General features: G+C 36.9%; 1 protein-coding gene, 1 long non-coding RNA gene and 1 other non-coding gene across 5 annotated transcripts; all 3 read right to left on the bottom strand.

Moving 5' to 3' along the window:
- Window positions 1-372: 372 nt before the first annotated feature.
- LOC147567460 (U1 spliceosomal RNA) lies at window positions 373-526 on the bottom strand. The gene has a single exon (XR_015231520.1). It is a non-coding gene; the product is annotated as a U1 spliceosomal RNA (small nuclear RNA).
- Window positions 527-556: 30 nt separating this feature from the next.
- LOC147567459 (uncharacterized) lies at window positions 557-3,475 on the bottom strand. 3 transcript variants are annotated; one of them, XR_015237715.1, is made up of 6 exons: window positions 3,177-3,475; window positions 2,536-2,651; window positions 1,560-1,628; window positions 1,385-1,436; window positions 879-1,064; window positions 557-777 (listed from the first exon to the last, which is right to left on the bottom strand). It is a non-coding gene; the product is annotated as an uncharacterized LOC147567459 (long non-coding RNA). The 3 variants fall into 3 exon arrangements; XR_015237714.1 differs by having other exon boundaries at window positions 879-1,436; XR_015237716.1 differs by lacking the exon at window positions 1,560-1,628 and having other exon boundaries at window positions 879-1,436.
- Window positions 3,476-3,544: 69 nt separating this feature from the next.
- On the bottom strand, window positions 3,545-17,204 carry LOC147567458 (adenylate kinase 4-like). Its single transcript, XM_086657427.1, has 6 exons — window positions 17,093-17,204; window positions 12,241-12,386; window positions 12,024-12,141; window positions 11,730-11,899; window positions 4,286-4,375; window positions 3,545-3,634 (listed from the first exon to the last, which is right to left on the bottom strand). Exons 1-6 carry the CDS (start codon window positions 17,202-17,204, stop codon window positions 3,545-3,547), a joined length of 726 nt encoding a protein of 241 aa, XP_086513553.1.
- Window positions 17,205-21,429: the final 4,225 nt, after the last annotated feature.

The raw sequence follows: 21,429 nt of genomic DNA, 5'->3' as shown, positions 1-21,429 counted from the left end.
TTTCTTCATTGTATTTGATATTCTTTTATTGTAGTTTCCAACTCTCATGCTCAATCAAACTCATCTGTGTGGGACTATTTCAACCATCAATGGTAGGAAACTCATCTTTATTACATCTTGAAATTGCCTTCATTGATTGATTAATTTCCAAACATGACTTGATTCATAGACAGGCTACTCATGTGTTATTTAATTGAATCCGCCATTAAATCCGTGAAGAACTACGCCTAAACAACTTCTTCAAGTACACAGGGAAATGACTCGATTTCAAAGACGAAACAACTTCTCTCATACAAGGAAATGAATTGATTCATAGACATTTTTCTCTATGTATGAAAGTTATGTGCGACTTCGATCAAGGACCCCATCTATACTGAAATTCAGAAGGAGAACAGTCTATCACAAATTATGACGTAGACTCCACCACTTGGGTAGATCTTAGGCGAGTGCCCCTCCTAAGTGCAATGGAGGTCACTAACCTAGGCCATGGTCATTGTTGATCAACCATTAATTCTTTCAACGGTATACACCTATCATATATATATATATATATATATATATATATATATATATATATACGAGGGTGTAACCCGTGCCCGTGGGGCACGGACAGTTCTTTCAAATGCATTAAACAACTAAACACAGTCTTCGGTGCCTTGCACTGCCCTGGAGTCCCAAGAGTCGGGAAACCCCACGCTGAAATGTATGTATAGCTTTCCCCTCATGAATGTCCTCTGGTACATCGACAATCCTCATCATACACCGCCTTGAATGAATCTACACATTCATATTGATATTAATTTTAACAATACCACCACAATATATCATGATCGCAGTTAATTTCACGGTCGTTCTATCAACGAAAAACTCCATCTTACCACGCTTCACAACTTTCCCAAGTTGGCCTTGATGGGTACATGCCTACTGCCCAAATAAGACAACACAAACTGAAACCCACGGAAGGCTTCGGTCCGAGTCAATGTGTGCTCGACAAATAGGTATTCACCTTGTATTTTGAACTTGGGGTGATCCTTGTGTGACAGCACAAATACTATTGTGTCAAGCTGCAAACAAACAAAAAAAAGTCCAGACTATTGCTATAACCGACATTCATAGAAGATAATAGTGTTTGTTTCTTATTCTAGATTCATATCTGAAATTCAAGTGTAAATCTAAATTGACTCGAAGAATCTGAATTAAGAGCCCCTTCTGTACGTACGGTAACCTGACTCATAGTCTCAAACTCTAACAACAAAGGACGAAGATCACCTATAGCTATACCAAAACATGGTGTTTACGTATCAGTGAAAGTGTGAGTCTGTAGACATAACTAATCAAAAAAGTTTAAAATTAATTGCAGTTCATGAAAAAAAAGGGAGTATACAAAGTTTGGAGTATCAGTTCGGCGTTGTTGTCACATACACCTTCTTCAAACCCTGTCAAAAAAGAAGGAAAAGTGGAAAACAAAATAAATACCTTAAATAAATAAAAAGGAATGTGTTTTAAAATCAGATTCCGGAGCTAACAGACATATGAAACAACAATAAAGAGATTCATACACTTCTCGAAATTTTCTTATCAGAGAGATCAAAGCATTTACATCTTCATCTGAATGCCTAGATGTTTATCTGTTCTTAAAACCATATAAGAAGAAAATTAGATTCTCCGACCAAAGATTCAAAAATTTAGAATAGAGATCAATAGAGAAAAATAAGAAATTACTGTAAATGGAGAGGCCATTTATGTAGATGGAACTTGTTGCGGAACCAAATAACAAAGAAATCATAAAACTCAACCAAGATCTACATGCAAAGAAGAACAAAGAATAAGCATAATAACTCATTATTGAGTCGGTTGAGGAATAATCTAATTGACTCGATATCAAAGTCTCAATTTCGGAAACCGTATGGAAGCCACAAATCTAAACGACTAACACAAAGATCTCATAAACCCTAGGAAGAAGGAGAAAATGAATTACAACAATTAAAGAAAACTAAGATATCTAAGCTACCTTATCACTACTATTTCACGAAGGAAAAAAGAAGTTGATTATCCGGTCGTTCGTCCATTTTACTGCCGATAAAGATTTGGTCGAGATGGACAAACAATTTTAACAACGCCCATTTGGTCAATACTTTGTTATAGTAATGCCTTATTACTTAGAAGATTATGCTACAATCTTTCACTACTAAGCCTAAAACGAAACCATACTTGAACACAGTAAAAAAGAGAAGTAAATAAAGGAAGCATATAAGAGTAGGAGCGAACTATGCTAAATCACCTGAGTTTTGGAACAACTCAAGGAGATACTTGAAGTCTAAAGAGAAGAAAGTTGAGATATAACATTAACTTTTCAAGCTCGGTCAGACATTATGAGTTGAGTTTCCAATGGCGCTTCAAGCAGAAAATAGAGGCATGTATCTAAAAAAACAATTATGAATTTAAAACTGCTACTAACATAAGCACAACCAATGCGGACATAACCATATTAGGTTAGTTCCTGGAGTACTGAAGCCAAAGTTGAATGAATATTACCCTATTTTGCTGAAATAATGAAGCCAAAGTACTGGATTAGCTTCAGAGTTCATATTAACATGCGATTTAGATGCTTCAGTAAGCTTTGTTCCTGAAGTAATGATGCCATATCCTACCTGCATAAAGAGTTCTTTGGATATAAAAATTAGGCACCACTCAAAATCTCGATATAACATCAACTCAAAGATCAATTAAAAACACAATGATGTACAAAAACAAATTTAATAAAACTCAAAACTCTGAACCGATTTGATAACCCTAAGAAGAAGAATCTTTAGATATAAAAATTAGGCACCACTAAGAAGAATCTTTTCTATTCAATAACCTAAATAAAAATTTTGAACCGGTTTGATGTGAAAGTGAAGAGCGAGAGAGAGAAGCAGAGGTTCGTTCTATTTTGTAGCCCTAAACCTATTTTCTGTTTGAGAGAGGTTGAGATAGTGTAAGTGGGAGATGAAAAGTAATATACCTAGGTTAAGCACTTGATTTTTCTCATAAACCCTAAACACAAAATGAGTTGGTACAAAATAGAGAACCCTAAATCAGGGAACCCTAAATGAGTTAAAAATGACCCTGTTTACTTAGAAATCAAAACCCTAGATACAAATCGATGCAGTAAGATAGAAGGAGAGGTTTCTAACCTTGGGAGAGAAAGTTGTATGGAGTGAAGAGGATGAGGAGAGAGAATGGGAGGGAGAGAAATCTGCGTGCAGGAGAAATGAGAGAGAAAGGGTTTTGGGAAGATGGGTGTTTTCAAAAAAAAGAATCTTTTGCAAGATGCTTTGTTTCTTTCCTTTCTCATTTTAAACCGTTGGATGGTTTATACTCCACATCACAACCATCTAATCTCGGGAAAACGTATGTAGGCCGTCTGATATAAATGTCCAAGCATAAATCTTAGCCGTTGGGAGGAGGGGGAAAGATACCCTCCTCCCTTATTATATAGATATATATATATATATATATATGTCGGCTTCACCTGGTACTGCCTAAATCAATGACATTATGACTAGTACTGAGACGAGTTACATAAGGAGAGATACCACATTTTCTTCATAAGATCTGCAACTATTCTCTTCTCTGCGTAGTAATCAATTACCTGCAGTCAACATAATATATTTGTTAGAGAAGAACGGAGTAAAAACAATATTGCTTATCAAGAGGTAGTCAATCATCTGAAAGTTTAATGATCTATTAACCGAACTAACCAAGTCAGATTTTATACAAGGCGATGGTAAGTTTTTCAAGAGCATCATCTGTCCTTGTTTTACTTTTTTGGATTGAACGCCCTTCACAAACAACGACAGCTCATATGTTGAGGGTTGACTGAGTCGGGGTTTAGGGTTAATTGAGTTAGAAATCAGTAGGATATATTTTTATCGTTTTACCATCATTTGGTGGCTAACATGACTTCACTTTCAATTTTCATACTCATTTGATCGAACAGTAAACGCTAAGCAAATAGTACAGTGAAATGTCTGTGGACAGATACAAAATGACTTCGTGTACATTTAATATTTTGATGTGAATTTGTTGGCGGAATCTGACTTTGGCCGGTCATTCATAGGTTCACATTGTGTTCCATTGACCCCTTGGTGGTAGGTGTAGTTTTTTGGTCGCAATTTTTCATTTCTTTCGGTAAAAAAACATGCTTAACCAGTAACAATAGAAACATCACATTCTGTCCAAGATATAAAGGGATAAAAGGGGTAGTCAGTGAAACAGACAATAAAGGAATGACAACGCGTACCGGTTCAGTTTGCCTGTGGAATGCTTCTAGCCTTGACTTTAGAACTGCTGCATTATCATCTTTCCGCTGAACCAAAGGTTCTCCAGTGACCTTCATAAAATGGAACAAACAATAAAGGTCAAACCATCCTAATCTTCTTCGAATTAGTAAATATCAATCAATACTCATCCGGAAACAAGTAAATAAGCAATGAATGCTCTAGTACTCATGATATATATCCATGTATATATGTCACATGGAAGAAGCAGATCTGGTTGAATTGCCATGAAATGGTTCTACAATATAACCACATAAGGCATTTAAAGTTGTAGAATATCCCAGGCTGAAGATGTAAGACCACAAATGAGCAAGGTTTGCTAAAAAATTAGTGACATCAGTATTCACAATTAAGGGTTTATAAAATAGGCCGAGTTTTCGGCATATTTGAGGCTATTTTTGGTTAAAACAACCTCTTTTTGAAATGTGATCTTTAGGATTTTTGTATACACACTGGATGTCTGGAATACAAGATTAATATATAATACATAGTTCACGCGACAAACAAACAGAAGAAGAGTATGTTGGAATCGGAGCCTATTTTGGCTCGAGCCGACTCGTCAAACTCAGAAACGGAACGCGCCATTGCGTTCGTCTCGTCGAGCTCTACAATTTAGAGCCAAGAATCACTCAAATCCGATTCCGGATGAATGAGAAATTCAAGGTTAAAGTTTGAACGAAAAATCGGTTGAAATAGGTACTAAATTGTCAAAGAGGACAAATCAAGCTGGGGGGCATTCGCGCAAAGAGAACGCGATCCGATCTGGACGGTGGGCGTTCCTTCCGCGGATTTGCACAAGATCTAACGGTCCCGCTCATCTCCGCGACGGGCACCGAGCGGGACACGAGAGACGTTTTAATCTAGCCGTTCTTTTTCTGATCCAACGGCCAGATTAAATCCCGGGCGGGACAAGATGCGGGATTTCAATCCCCATCCAACGGATGGCGTTCTATCCGCGCGTTTGAGTCAGATCCGACGTCCCTAGATGAACCGACCCTATAAAATTCAGTTATAGCCCCTGGTTTCGAACAGCTATGTCTTTTGAACCCAAAAGACATTATACACCTATTCAATTCCTATATAAACCCATCAAACCCACTTCATTTTTCATCAATTCAATTCATTCTCTTCTTCTCTTCCCTTCTAACAATTAGAGGTTCTGGTTGGCCTAGAATATCTAATTAAAGAAGTTTTTTCTAGAGGTTCTGGATAGACTAGAATATCTAGAAAAGGAAGAAAGAAGTCTCGAGTGAACTTGAATTTCAGAAGCGTCTAGAAGATCATTCGCATTAGTCCAAGAGCTCATAATACTGACACAGGTTCGTCCGCTTTCAGAATATAGAAGTACCATCTTAAAATTCTGAAAGGTTAGTCGTTGTATCCCGAAGGCATTCACCCTAACGTTTGGTACTGTTACGGGGGTGTAAAATGTCTTTAGGAAAGAGAATTTATTCTTGCCTCGACTAAATTAACACCTATCACGGTTAGCCCGAAAGAAGGAATATTAATTATTCTTTATTAGTTTATCTCTCTATAAGTTAGAGAAAGGAAACTCTGTCTAAATCAAGCCAAGACAGAGAGAAATCGACTTATCGATTAATAACCAGAGAACAACAATCTTAAGACATTTTATTATTATTTCTCTGGTTATAAGATATTAATTTGGTATACTTTCTGTGTGTTTCAGAAAAGGAAATGGCACGAACAAGAACCACTCTGCGAGTTATTCCGCCTAACACAAATAATGGGGAAAAACCAGAGAAGTTCAAAGGAACTGACTTCAACCGATGGAAGTTGAAGATGATGTTCTACCTAACGACATTGGGTCTGGTTAAATACTTAACCGAGGAGAGACCCACCCATGCAGAAATAGAGGATGAGGCACAGCGTACCGCTGAAATAGAGGCATGGAAACAAGAAGACTTCTTGTGCAAGAATTATATCCTGAACAGTCTAGATGACGGACTCTATAATCTATATTCGGTTATAGAAACGTCTAAACAACTGTGGGACACCCTTATCAATAAGTATAAGACTGAGAAGGCGGGTGTCAAGAAGTTCATCGTAGGACGATTCTTGGACTACAAGATGACTGATTCAAAACCAGTTATGATCCAGGTCCAAGAACTGCAGAGTCTCCTACAGGAACTACAGGCAGAGAACATGATAACGAATGAACCTTTCCAGGTCCGAGCCCTAATTGAAAAATTACCCACGGGGTGGAAAGACTTCAAAAATTATCTCCGCCACAAGAATAAGGATATGAGCCTTGAAGAACTCATCCTAAAGCTTCGAATCGAAGAGGACAGTCGCATTGCCGAGAAGAACTCTGAAAGACTCTCGAATGTGAACGTCGTAGAGACCGGTCCGAGTAAGAAGCGTAAGCATCTGTCTAAAGACGGAGGAAAGCCGAAGAAAAAGACGAGGTTCGGCCTATGCTACAACTGTGGCAAACGAGGTCATATGGCAAAGGATTGTCGTTCCAAAACCGGCAACAGACAAAAGAAGCCGAATGACCAAGCCTCGCTGATAGAAGATACCGAAACTCAGAACCTGTGTGCTATGGTTACTGAAGCCGAAGAAGTGACTGAGAAACTTCAGAACTTGAACCTCTGTGCAGTGGTATCTGAAGTCAACCTGGTTAACAACCAGAGAGAGTGGTGGGTCGACACCGGAGCTACTCGTCACATTTGTGGTGACAAAGGCCTCTTCTCCTCTTATAACGAAATAAGTGAAGGAGAAACCCTGTTCATGGGAAACGACTCAACCACCCAGGTCAGAGGAAAAGGGAAGATCATTCTGAAGTTCACTTCAGGAAAGGAAGTAACTTTGAACGATGTACTTCATGCTCCAGATATCCGAAAGAATCTGGTTTCTGGTTCTCTTCTAAGTAAGAATGGGTTCAAACTAGTCTTTGAGTCAAACAACTTCGTCCTGTCTAAGAATGGGATGTATGTTGGGAAGGGCTACTTATGTGGGGGGTTATTTAAACTAAATGTAACCTCTGTAACGCCAAAGGCGTCTATTATTAATAAAGTTAATAATTCAGTTTATATTGGTGAGTCCTTTAATATTTGGCATGAAAGACTAGGACATGTGAATAACAAGTCATTAAAGAAATTAATGAACTTAGAGTTAATTCCAAAAGTCGAAATTGATTCAAAACGAACATGTCAAACATGTGTAGAATCAAAGATGACCAAGACATCGTTTGAATCTGTAGAACGAGATACAGAACCTCTAGACTTAATTCATAGTGACATTTGTGACTTAAAGATGGTTCAAACCAGAGGAGGTAAAAAGTACTTCATCACTTTTATCGATGACTCCACTCGGTTTTGCTATGTCTACTTACTAAGAAGTAAGGATGAAGCAGTCGATAAGTTCGAACTTTATAAAACCGAAGTGGAAACTCAACTTAATAAAAAGATTAAGGCTTTGAGAAGTGATCGAGGTGGAGAATATGAATCTCCTTTCGCCGAGATATGTGCGAAGAATGGCATAGTTCATCAAACAACGGCTCCTTATACACCTCAACAAAATGGTGTAGCAGAGCGGAAAAACAGAACCTTAAAGGAAATGATGAACGCTTTCTTGATAAGTTCTGGTTTACCTCAGAACTTGTGGGGGGAAGCGATATTATCGGCGAATCACTTATTAAATAAGTTACCCCATAGAAAGACCGGTAAAATTCCATATGAGTTATGGAAAGGAAGGATGCCATCCTTTAAGTACACGAAAGTGTGGGGGTGTCTGGCGAAGGTATTAGTCCCTCCTCCTAAACGGGTCAAGATAGGACCTAAAACTGTGGACTGTGTATACATAGGGCCCGCAATAAATAGTGGCGCCTATAGATTTCTAGTACAGAAGTCTGAAATCGAAGATATACACGTAAACACCATTCTGGAATCGAGAGATGCTAAGTTCTTTGAACACATCTTTCCTTTCAAACAGAATTCAGAAGTCTCATCTGAAAGTAGAAAACGTGTAAGAGATGAGGAAGAGGAAAGTCTAGAAACATCTAAAGAAGATGATATGGAAATCGAGGAAACAACACTCGAACCTCGAAGAGGGAAAAGGACAAAGAAAGCTAAGACATTTGGTCCTGATTTTCTAACCTATATGGTAGAAAATGAACCTCGGACTTTCACAGAAGCAATGGCTACTCCAGAAGCTCCATTCTGGAAAGAAGCTGTTAATAGTGAAATAGAATCCATCATGGGAAATCATATATGGGAGCTAGTAGACCTCCCACCAGGTTGCAAGCCTCTAGGCTGCAAATGGATTTTCAAAAGGAAATTGAAAACAGATGGATCTATAGACAAGTATAAAGCAAGACTTGTCGCACAGGGATTCCGACAAAAAGAAGGGTTAGATTATTTCGACACCTATTCTCCAGTTAGTCGAATCACCTCAATAAGAGTGTTAGTAGCTATAGCATCCTTATATAATCTGGAAATTCATCAGATGGATGTGAAAACCGCTTTCTTAAACGGACAACTCGAAGAAGAGATATATATGAACCAACCAGAAGGGTTCATAGCTCCGGGACAAGAAAAGAAAGTGTGTAGGTTAGTGAAATCACTATACGGGCTAAAGCAAGCTCCGAAGCAGTGGCACTTAAAGTTTGATGACACATTATTATCAAACGGATTTAAGATCAACGAATGTGATAAATGTGTCTATACAAAGGTAACTGCTAAAGGATGTGTTATTCTATGTTTGTATGTAGATGACATGCTAATTATGGGAAATAATTTAGATGTCATTAATACAACTAAAAAGATGCTTTCGAAAACTTTCGATATGAAAGATTTAGGGAAAGCAGAGGTCATTCTTGGAATTAAGGTTTCCAAGACGGCTGAAGGGATAAGTCTATCTCAAACGCATTACGTTGAGAAAATCTTAGAAAAATTCAGCAAAGATGACCTCAAAGTGGCGAATACTCCGATAGATCCAAGTATTCACTTAATGAAGAATACAGGGAGCGCAGTAAGACAATTAGAGTACTCTCGGATTATTGGAAGTCTGATGTACCTAATGAACTGTACTCGACCAGACATAGCCTACTCAGTTAGTAAGCTAAGTAGATTTACGAGTAACCCGAATAACACACATTGGAACGCCATAACGAGAGTGTTACGGTATCTAAGAAAGACGAAGGAGTACGGACTCCATTATACCACATATCCCGCAGTCTTAGAGGGATATGCAGATGCAAATTGGATATCAGATACCGACGACACTAAGTCAACCAGTGGTTATGTGTTTACACTGGGAGGGGCTGCCATATCATGGAAATCTTCGAAGCAAACGTGCATTGCTCGATCCACAATGGATTCAGAATTCATTGCTCTAGATAAAGCAGGGGAAGAAGCAGAATGGCTGCGACAATTCCTTGAAGATATTCCAATATGGCCAAAGCCGGTGCCTGCAATCAACATACACTGCGATAACCAAGCAGCGATTGCACTGGCACAAAGCAAGATGTACAACGGTAAGTCTCGACACATTCGTCGGAGACATAATACCGTTAAGCAACTTCTCTCTGAAGGGATCATAACTATAAATTATATAAGATCCAAAGATAACCTAGCGGATCCATTTACAAAAGGGTTATCTAGAGAGTTAGTAGTTGCATCATCAAAGGGAATGGGGCTAACGCCTAAGTAAATGAGTAAAGGCATGGTGAAACCCTACCTAGATGACTGGAGATCCCACGATCTAGGTTCAAAGGGCAACTGAAGCTATATCCTGACTCGACAGTAACACTGTAAGAGATCTCTATCTCTTACCCATTCCTAGGATGACAACAGTGTTACCTGCGTTGAGAGGTTAAGCATTAAGCTTTTAATTAATCCGAAAACTTAGAACTTGATTCTAACGTGAGGTATAGCAGGATACCTTAGTACGGATAACCTATATGTGTGTGAATTGATGCCGGTTCCGTGAGAAGGTCGTTTAGGCAGACTTCTCTAAAGCACACACGAAATCGGGAATGTTCAGGGCCGAAATGAACACAACCGAGAACCTAAGTTAGTAAGGGATTAGCTGTGTGATAACTATTTTGGATTACAATTCCCAGGACCCAGTTCAAGACGTAAAGTTCACTGCCGTCCTTGTAGACCTTGTAGTTATTCACTAGGAAAGGTTCAAAGTCGAAAGACTACCTTCTTCCGATGCAGCGAAGTTCCGCTTATGAGCTCTGTCAGTGTCAGTCTGTCAGTATAGTATGTCTGCATATATCATAGCATAAAACCTCAAATTTTCATTCATGTGGGGGATTGTTGGAATCGGAGCCTATTTTGGCTCGAGCCGACTCGTCAAACTCAGAAACGGAACGCGCCATTGCGTTCGTCTCGTCGAGCTCTACAATTTAGAGCCAAGAATCACTCAAATCCGATTCCGGATGAATGAGAAATTCAAGGTTAAAGTTTGAACGAAAAATCGGTTGAAATAGGTACTAAATTGTCAAAGAGGACAAATCAAGCTGGGGGGCATTCGCGCAAAGAGAACGCGATCCGATCTGGACGGTGGGCGTTCCTTCCGCGGATTTGCACAAGATCTAACGGTCCCGCTCATCTCCGCGACGGGCACCGAGCGGGACACGAGAGACGTTTTAATCTAGCCGTTCTTTTTCTGATCCAACGGCCAGATTAAATCCCGGGCGGGACAAGATGCGGGATTTCAATCCCCATCCAACGGATGGCGTTCTATCCGCGCGTTTGAGTCAGATCCGACGTCCCTAGATGAACCGACCCTATAAAATTCAGTTATAGCCCCTGGTTTCGAACAGCTATGTCTTTTGAACCCAAAAGACATTATACACCTATTCAATTCCTATATAAACCCATCAAACCCACTTCATTTTTCATCAATTCAATTCATTCTCTTCTTCTCTTCCCTTCTAACAATTAGAGGTTCTGGTTGGCCTAGAATATCTAATTAAAGAAGTTTTTTCTAGAGGTTCTGGATAGACTAGAATATCTAGAAAAGGAAGAAAGAAGTCTCGAGTGAACTTGAATTTCAGAAGCGTCTAGAAGATCATTCGCATTAGTCCAAGAGCTCATAATACTGACACAGGTTCGTCCGCTTTCAGAATATAGAAGTACCATCTTAAAATTCTGAAAGGTTAGTCGTTGTATCCCGAAGGCATTCACCCTAACGTTTGGTACTGTTACGGGGGTGTAAAATGTCTTTAGGAAAGAGAATTTATTCTTGCCTCGACTAAATTAACACCTATCACGGTTAGCCCGAAAGAAGGAATATTAATTATTCTTTATTAGTTTATCTCTCTATAAGTTAGAGAAAGGAAACTCTGTCTAAATCAAGCCAAGACAGAGAGAAATCGACTTATCGATTAATAACCAGAGAACAACAGAGTAGTTAGCGTATTTTAGTTCTTACATCATCAAAGCCAGGAACTTTGGGAGGTGAGAATTTCATGTGGTATGTTCGCCCACTAGAAGGGTGAATCCAACGGCCAGTAATCCTTTCCTCCAATTTGGCATCATCAATTGCAAAGTTGAGAACCTTGTCAATTTTAGTTCCTTGCTTTTCGAGCATCTGATCAAGCTGCGCGGGAGAAAGAAACAACACGGGTATTAGAAAAGGCTTGTAAGAAAAACAGAATTCAAACGGACTAGTGCACAATATAATTTTGTATTTCCGTTAATATAATGTAAGAAAGGATCAAACCTTTTCTGCTTTGCAGTACAGTCCTTGGGAACCCATCAAGAATGAAACCCTTTTGACATGAAGGCTTCTTAATTGCTTCGTCGATTATCCCGACAACCATATCATCAGAAACAAGCTCTCCCTGAGAAATGAACACATTAAACCACTAGTACAATAACATAGAACAAAAGGAATAAAAACCCTCATATGATTATATTCGACACTTCGACAGGAATTCTACCTTCTTCATAGCTTCCTCGGCTTTGATCCCGAGAGGGGTTTTAGCAGTGACAGCAGCTCTCAGCATATCACCAGTTGCCAAGTGACACAAGCAATACTCATCCTCAATTACAGGTGACTGAGTTCCTTTCCGAGATCCAGGTGGACCTACGAAAAGTCTAACCTTTTTATGACTACTGTCATTGCAATTTAGACTTTAGAGCATGCCAATCTATTACTCAGGTAAGACCCAAAAGAGGAAATCAGATTCATTATACAAATCTAAATCCTCAATTACAACAAAGATTACGAATATGGAAAAAGTTAAAAAGCGAAGGAGCATCGAGCCTTTTCGCAACAGAAACATCAAACGACTTAATGAATTAATGGTAACCAAAATCCTATATTTTTTTTTATTTGGATGGGGTTTCTTTTTTTGGATTTTGGGTGTGATAAACCAAAAGTTAAGTTTGGCTGTACAACGAATTCAAACAAAGGGAAAGTAAGTCTACACAACTTAGGACTCCTACGAGTTCTAGTTTCCAACAGACCAAGGAATTCAAATTCCTACAGAATCCTACTTATTGCGAATACCATAGATTGCTTTCCGTCACCTAAACCTACCATAAAGGTATTAAGCTAGATAGAACTTGAAGCATTTCAATAAATGTGAGAATAGTCCCACATGGGAGAAGGGTTATCTAGCCACCAAGGATATAATGTCTAGGTTCTCTCTGCTCATTGTCAATTGGTTTTAGTTGGATGAAAAAGTTGAATTTACTTTTAAATAAAGTTGTAATTAAATTTATAGTAATGGGTACTGTTGGAAAGAGCGAAATTTTTTTTTCTTTATTTTTAGAAACAGGACACTAAAATGAGGGGAGATTTGCTGTTTAGACCCCCTTTCGTATAATTGACTTGTTGTTTGGATTCCCTTTTTCCAGAGTTGCGTTTTGGACTCCCTTTTAACGGAATCACCAAAGAATATTCCGTCACTGTATTTATATTTTAAAAAATTCCCACTTTACCCTTATATAATTAATATTGCATTTTGGACTCCCCCACTTTACTTATAATCCTCCAACTATCATCAGTACTTCTATGACAATCAAAATAAAATCATCAACTCAACAAGGACAACCTTCATTATCAACAATTTTAACCATATTTGAGCTATCTGGTGTTCTCAAAATGTAAATATAGGTATTGAGATCTTCTATGTCACCGTCCCAACCGTTCTCTCCAGAAGAAGCAACAACAACCCAAAACTCAGATGGTGAAACAACAAGACTAAAATCAACTACTTGGTATAAGGAGTTAGTTTCTGAGTTTTCATGGATAGAAAACATTGATTTGATTTTAGCTAAGTTCGATTCTTCAAGAACTGATATATATATATAAACGTTACGAAATTTATTATTATATTTTATTGAGAGAGATTTTTATTAGTTATTATTTTTTTGTTTCTTTTCTCTTAACTTAATTATTATTTTATTGAGAGAGAGAGAGATTTTAATTTCTTTTTTATTATTTATTTTTTATTTTTTATTAGTTATTATTTTTTATTAATTATTATTTTTTTGTATTATTTTTTGTTTCTTTTCTCTTAAATTAGTTATTATTTTATTGAGAGAGAGAGAGAGAGATTTTAATTTCTTTTTTTAACCCTTGAAATTTATTTGTTTCTTTTTTTTCTTAAATTAGTTATTTTATTTCTAAGAAGGAAAAGATTATTGTTTTTAAATAGGTAACTTTGTTTCTTCGAAGGACTAAATTTTAAATTTTGATAAGGGCTTCTAGACAATATCCTTTATTAAAAAAGGATGTTTGTCCCAGTCATCGTTTTTCCTTCTGTTTTATATAATAGATATATAAATTGATATATATATATATATATATATATATATATATATATATATATATATATATATATATATATAATTCACTAATTGGAACATCAGTGTTTCTTAGATATAGTTGTATGGAATTACTTGTCTTTATACTTAGGGCATCCCCAACGGATCAGGAGATCACCAAATTCTGGTGATCTCCTGGAAATCCAATACCCAACGGCACAGCAGATTGCCAAAAATCTGCTGTGCCGTGAACAGTAACTGCCCAAATCTGGGCAGTTACTGTTCCCTCTCACTAAAATGGTGAGAGGTGGGCCAGGGGTCTATTTAATAATTGTTTGGCCCCTTTTTTGTTTCTTATTTAATTATTAGTCTTTCTTTTTGTTTTTTCTTTAATGTTTGGTCCTTTTTTTGTTTCTTGTTTAATTTTTTGGTCCCTTTTTGATGTTTTTTTTTTTTGTGTTTGGTCCGATAAAATTTTTAATTATTAATTAAATTACACTAAAATAAAAAATTAAACATTTAATCTAAATATTCGAAAAAAAAAATTACCTTAAATATTTTTATTTATACCCTTAATAACACATAATCGGACCATCATGATTTTCATTTCTACCGTTATCGATTTTGTGTACTCCGGGTTTTCGGAGACATTTCAATAAAAAAAAAGTACTCCATGAATCAAAGTAGATGTCGTTCCATAGAAATAACATACATGATTATACTTTTTAGAGAATTCTAATATTCGTAATAAAACATTGGGATCCCAAATATTAATCGGAATCGCTCTCCCCCGAATAATACGTTGGAGGTTCGTCTTTTGGCTTGACTCCCGGACATGTATTATGATCGTGTCCAACCTCATCGCAAACAGGGCATGGTGTTTCAACCACCTCCTGAATAAATTGAACATATTTGTTATGTTACACTGGGAATAAAATTTATGTATACATATAACCACAATCGTAACCTAATAAACTAACCTTTAACAAATGATCGATATAGTCTGAAACCCAGTCAAAATAGTTGCACTTTTTGCAGTGAAGATAACCACCTCTTCCACTAACTCCGTCTGCATAACTCAAGGTTAGGTAATCATGACAATCGTTCGGACAATAACACCAACTCCATCCACACTCGCTCATGGAATGCCCGGAACGATTACAGATCAAGCAAAAAGACGACGATGAACCAGACATCTTTACTCAACGGGAACGCTCGAGCAACAAGGTATATTTATAATCTCTAACTAATACTCTGCAACAACCTCTCCATGCCACAACACTTTTATAGGGGAGGGTTCAATAAGATACTCTGGGTTGAGCGGACAAGGCTACTTTTGCAGGGTTGACTGGACAAGACAACTTTTGCAGACTTGAGGGGACAAGACATAGTGTCTGGGTTGATTAAACAAGACATACACCTTGGGTTGAGAGGGAAAAAACACGCAACCGGAGTACAACGGTCAAAATGACCACATTTAATGAATTCGTTTAACGAGACGCAAATAGGAAAAAAACACGCAACCGGAGTACAACAGTCGAAATGTCGTATTAGTTTCAGTTTGTAGTTTTATTAAAATGTCGTATTAGTTTAATTTGTAGTTTAAGTATTGTAATTTCAACTAGTTAAATTTATTTTATAAAAAAATTAGTGTTAAAAAATGGTAAAAATGAAATTTGGTGTGATGAATAGTGATTTGGTGAGACTTTTAGTGTTTTGCCTTTGGGTTCCCCAATTTGAAAACACCAAAAAATTTGGTGAAGATTCCTTTTTGGTGTTTTTTTTAGTGCTAACCATTGGGGATGCTCTTATTTGTTTGACAATTGATCTTTTTAGGAGCCTCTTCTTCATCATGAGGAAGAGGTTGATGACAACCATAAGAAAGGGTAGATTAACAAATCCATTTAGAAGATAATCAAACCAAGTGAAATTCAAAGTTGTGGTATTAAATATTTCAGGACAAACATCTTCGTCAATCATGAAATCTTTTCTAGCCATCGTTGTGATTCTATTTTCAGGATTGATTGCTAAAGAGAGATATTTTAGAGAGAGAGAGAGAGAGAGAGAGAGAGAGATAGCAGACTTCCAGATGTAATCAGCTAAAGAGTTGCCTCATAAGTGAATGCTAAAAGATCGCTTGATAAATTAATGGAGATGTAACCAGGATTGATTGCTAAAGGATTTGCCTGATAAATGGAAGAGATTAATCATGATTCTCTAAAAGCTAATCAGCTAAAGAGAAGTATTTTAGTGAGAGAAAATCTAGAGAGAGAGAAGAGAAGAGAGACCAGGTGGGAGGTATTTTTAAAAGTTGGTCGATTTGGTGATCTTCCATTACTACACCAGGAACTTGGGTTGATGGCTAAAACTCGTGATTGATTAAAGAAAAAAGATAAGGGAATATATGAATTAGGAGAGGGTTGGGTTAGTTAAGTAGAGGGTAAAATAGTACTTTCCCTCTACTTGGGGTAAAATAGTAATTTTCTTTCCCATGTGTTTTTAAACTGTTATATTTAACTTTTTTTTTTTAAAAAGGGAGTCCAAAATGCAACTATGAAAAAAGGGAGTCCAAACAACAAGTCAATTATACGAAAGGGGGTCCAAACAGCAAATCTCCCCTAAAATGAGACAACCCAAAATAGAAATTAGGTCATTCAATATGGGACGGAGGGAGTACTTTTTAGCCTCAAACAAATACTATGAAAAAAATGTACTATAACAGTTTACTAATAGAGAAGGATCAAGGATTGCACATTTCAAAACTACCCAAAACAAGATAATTGGATTCAAAACACTTCCAGTTAACATGCAGCATGATTTAGCAAGAAGAAAAGAAAAAACAAACAATACTTCCAGAACAAGAAAAACCTCCATATTTTTCAACAGAAAATTGTGAATCAAGGCAGAAAAGAAAACCCTCATCTAGTAAACCCACTACTCAGTTTTGAACTAAGTTTCTATGGATTAAGAAACCAATATTGGAACACTTAGAAAGGAGAGAGAGAGATAGGGTTTTACCGATGAGAATGAGATGTTTATCAGGTTTGGAGGAGCATTTCATACGACGAAGGAGCTCAGTCATGAGATCAATAAAGGGAATATTTTCCAAATCTCGAAAGAGCTCAGTCATTAGATCAATAAAGGGAATATTTTCCAAATCTAGTGAGAAATTCGCCCTTTCTCTTCCTTAGTTTGTTTGTTTAGTCTTTCATTTGGGGAGCTAGTATGTCTACCTTTCGAATCTTCGAGTGGCAAGAGAAGAAGAAAGGAATTTGTTTGTTTCTTTTTTCTTTGAGGAAATAAAATACCACTAAATCAAATCTTACAAAGTTTATACAAGTTGAAGCTCAACAACTAACGGTCGTTAGTAGAAGGGGGAACTAGTAAGAGGAATTAACCGAATGGGTAAACATCAATAAACTAATAATTGTGGGGTAGAGCCGAGGCTGCTAAACCATGGGCTTCTGTGTTGGCAAATCTTGGTGTGTACAGAAATTCCACATGGAGTGAGTCTGTTTTAACACGTAACTGTTCTAATTGTCGTTGGATTCTCCAAGAGATGACCGCATCTACGTCTTTGAAAGCTTCAATGATAACCCTAGAGTCACTTTCTATGCTGAGGTTGTTAAGTCCCAGTTCTTCAGCCAACTGAAACCTTAGAGCATCTCCAATGCAAAACTAAAAAAAAAACTCTAAAAATCCTATGTGTCGAAATTCAAATGTCAATCAAATGCAACACTCTAAAACTCCAAAAATTGCTTATGTGGCATTTTTTTTCACTAAAATATATGAAAATGCTGAGTTGGCACTGAGAGATATCTCAAGAGGACACTCAAGAAATGGAGTATCCTCTTGAGATATCTCCACTCCGCCCTCGACACGTCATATTTGAGATTTGAATTGAGTTTTGCATTGAAGGTGAATTTTAAGATAAAAACTCTAAAAGTCCTACGTGTCACTCCGAGTTTCTAAAACTGAGTTTTGCATTGGAGATGCTCTTAAAGCAAAGCCTTCCATTTCGCTGTGGAGAGAAGAGAGAGAGAGAGGGTCGAAAGTGGAGGTCTTCGATTGAATCGTGTTTCTGACGGAGTGTCTCGCTATTGCCGTCGTCGACGCATAACATTTGTTGTATCGATGTTGATTTTGATTCGGCCAGTTGGAGGGGGAAGCCATCTATTTTCCGGTGATAACTCATTGAGATGGTTAGAGATCGAAAGTTGAGAGAGATACCTGAGCTCAGTTGTTGTGTTCCACCAGCATCGACAGATGTAATTTGTTTGTTCGATGATAGCTTTAGAGTTGGTCATATCAATGTTCTGGTCAAATGAACAATTTACGAACGAAGAGTCCAAAAAATAGGTTGGGGGGGGGGGGGGGTGGTGCAATTGAAAAACGACCCAAAATACGTCTCCAGTCCAAATGTTAGGGACAACTCATCGTTTCCTGATTTTATTTATTTCTCCCCCTCTTGTCTTTGGGCGGGACATTCTGACGTTTTCTAACAATCTGACGCGGGATAGTACATCATTTTTGAAAAATCAAAAAATTTGGCCGAAATTTTGGGATCCCACCTGGCAAACTCTCTCTTCTTGTTTTCTTTCTCTCTCTAAAACCTTCAGAAAATCATGGATTATTTATTTATTCTTGTAACGCCCCAAATCTAGATTTCCACGTTGGTCGCCATGAAAACCTAAACTCAAAGCTTATTTATAGTTTCCTGACTTGACTGTCGGAGTGCCCTTGGGCGACACCATCCCAGTGTCTCCAAAACTTTATGGTTTCTACTTGTTTTTGTCTGTCTACAGGTCCAACCAGAACTTCATCCGTCTCGAGGTCTAAAATCCAAGCTGTCGGTGGCCCATCATCGACCTTCTGTTAATTGTGTGATTTTCTACCGTCCACAAATACATACTTAACTGTTGAAGTAAATTTTTCTTAAATTTCTTTATGTTTTAACTATTAACGAAAGTTTACATATTTGGCAGATGCTTGCTTTTCAAATACTATTTGTTAGTGCATATACATTAGAAATGAAACTTTTGTTCGTTAAACACTTTTAGGCTAGTCCGGGGTAACTTTAAATCTTGGTTCTGCCCTTGTCTGTAAGCACACTTCCCTCAAACTGTCTGGTCTGAGAGAGTAAGCATAATCTCGCGCTGCTTTTAGTGCGTGGCATGACTTAGGCTCTCAGACTGTTTAGTCCGAGACCATTCAGAATTTTCAGATTCGATAAGCTGTTACTACTTACAAATCACTATAAAACTACTCAAAATCAATCCAAAATGGATGCTAAACATTTTCACCGTTTTGAAAACTTTTCAAACACTAGATTAATACATATATTATGAAATAAAATTTGAAGTTTTTAGAAGTTGGAAATAGAGGATTTTTTGAACATTTTTTTAGTCTCTTTTACAATGAACGAGCTATAGATGACAACCTAAAAGTTCATGAGAAATCTAAAGATTTTGTTGAAATGTTTAGAAAAAAAAAATCGAAATGAAAATGAAGGAAGAAAAGGAAGAGAAAAAAGTCAAAAAGCCAAAAAAGGTTTATATTATCAAAAGACAAAAATAAATAAGAAAAGTAGTTCACCAATAGAATGGTAGTTTTTTTGTTGTTGAAAACAATAGAATGGTAGTTGTAAAACAAACAAGTGGATAGCTTATAGAGACACCCATGAACCTTTTTTTTTTTTGTAAAAAAATGAATTTGGAAGGTGTCGTATTTATTAGTAATTTGATTCTTCTAGATCAGAGAGTTTTGAAATGGTTGTGTGTTCCCAATGTACATGTGAGTTCAAGTTCATGATTCTTTTTATAAAAGTTGGTTAAAAGAAGGGACAAAGGGATAATGGTCTTATTCCAATTTACAAGGTGAAATAGAGTGGATAATGGTGGAACAGGAAACATTCATAAATGAGATTAGGGGGAAATTGCAGATAAGTGTACAAAGAATCTTTGACAAGATTCTTGACAAAATACAAAGTGAACAGTCCCCATCAAAATCAAACTTTGAACGGGAGTGCTACATGTACAAAGTCCTTGACAAAATTCTTGACTTAATGACTCATTTTAACTAAAAGACAAAAGTTGATCAAATTTTTTCAAAGTTTGACTTTGATCGGGACCGTTCACTTAGCATTTTGTCAAGAATCTTGTCAAAGATTCTTTGTACATTTAGCATTTTCCAACTTTGAAAAACTTAGATCAATTTATGTCTTTTAGTGAAAAAGAGTCATTAAGTCATAAATTTTGTCAAGGATCTTGTACATATAGCACTCCCGTAATGAGAAATTGCAGATAAACCTTGACGGGTTGAGGATCAGACACTAATTTATGTAGTCTTTTTTTAAACTCACTGATTTATGTAGTCAAATAGACATCTAGTTTTAGAAATATAAAAAGTGAGATTACTTTTATTTTGGTCTCTAATTTAACTGTTAATTTTGCTTTATATTGTGTTTGGCCTCTACTTTGGCCCAAATCTAGTCAGTGTTTTAACTTTGTTTTTTGTCTATTTGTATTTAATAATTTGTTTAGTTCATTTCACAATTCTCTCTCACTTTCCTACACCTAAAATTTCATTCATTATTTTAACAAAACATGTCTCTCACTGTCTTCCCCCTCATATCTCCCACGTCCATTTGAACAATCGTTGGCACATAGTTGTCGGCAACCCTATGCCGGCTACTTTATTTCTATCTCTTCACTTTTTTTTCTCTCAACGGCCCTCACCACCCACCCGATTCTCTTTTTTAAATTTGCTCGAAGGGATTCCTTTGTCGGTGAACGGGAAAATTCTACCGACGAAGAGGGTGTTCTCCCTTTTTGTAAAGTAAAAAGAGATGAATAATCTTTTATCTCATTATACGGTGAAAGGGGGAATATTTCTTTCACCCCGAAGGGATTTCGGAGAAGGACCAAGTCCCTTCGTCGAATTTGAGGGAGAAAGAGACTATTGGGGTGGTGGGAGTTAAGGGAGAAAAAGAAGATAAGAAGCCTAAACAAAATTGAGACCAAAATTGGTTGATTTTTTTGGGTCCTGAAAGGGAATTAACTCTAAAAGATAGTAATAATCCATATAAGAGCAAGGCTCCTTCTATATCTTACTGAAAATCAACCCTCGCCCAAAAATATTCCTTTTTTTTTTTGTTGATTTTTTTTGTTTTGTTACTCTTCCTTCCTTACATGTATTCATTGAAAAATGATACTAGAAGAGACTACATATACACCTAAACAAGAATCAACTGCTTATCTAAAATGAAAAAGTTCATTAAGAAAAAGAAAGAGAGTTGACTCGAAGATGAGTTTTCTAAAAAAAGAAAAGACTCAAAAATGACGACCGTTAATTTT

This window comes from Eschscholzia californica, unplaced genomic scaffold, assembly GCF_041429995.1.
Source record: "Eschscholzia californica isolate CP2 unplaced genomic scaffold, dmEscCali1.0.p SCAF_1, whole genome shotgun sequence".
Taxonomy (NCBI): domain Eukaryota; kingdom Viridiplantae; phylum Streptophyta; class Magnoliopsida; order Ranunculales; family Papaveraceae; genus Eschscholzia; species Eschscholzia californica.
Note: the sequence above shows the minus strand (reverse complement) of the source record. Positions and strands in the feature narration are given on the sequence as shown.

What these genes read in the sequence shown, in the direction of transcription:
- LOC147567458 (XM_086657427.1), bottom strand. Translation starts at nt 17,204, where the DNA reads ATGACTGAGCTCTTTCGAGATTTGGAAAATATTCCCTTTATTGATCTC. An exon ending in GACTGTACTGCAAAGCAGAA is followed by an intron (nt 11,900 to 12,023) that starts AAGGTTTGATCC and finishes TTTCTCCCGCGC; the next exon opens with AGCTTGATCAGATGCTCGAA. An exon ending in AAGTTCCTGGCTTTGATGAT is followed by an intron (nt 4,376 to 11,729) that starts GTAAGAACTAAA and finishes CATTTTATGAAG; the next exon opens with GTCACTGGAGAACCTTTGGT.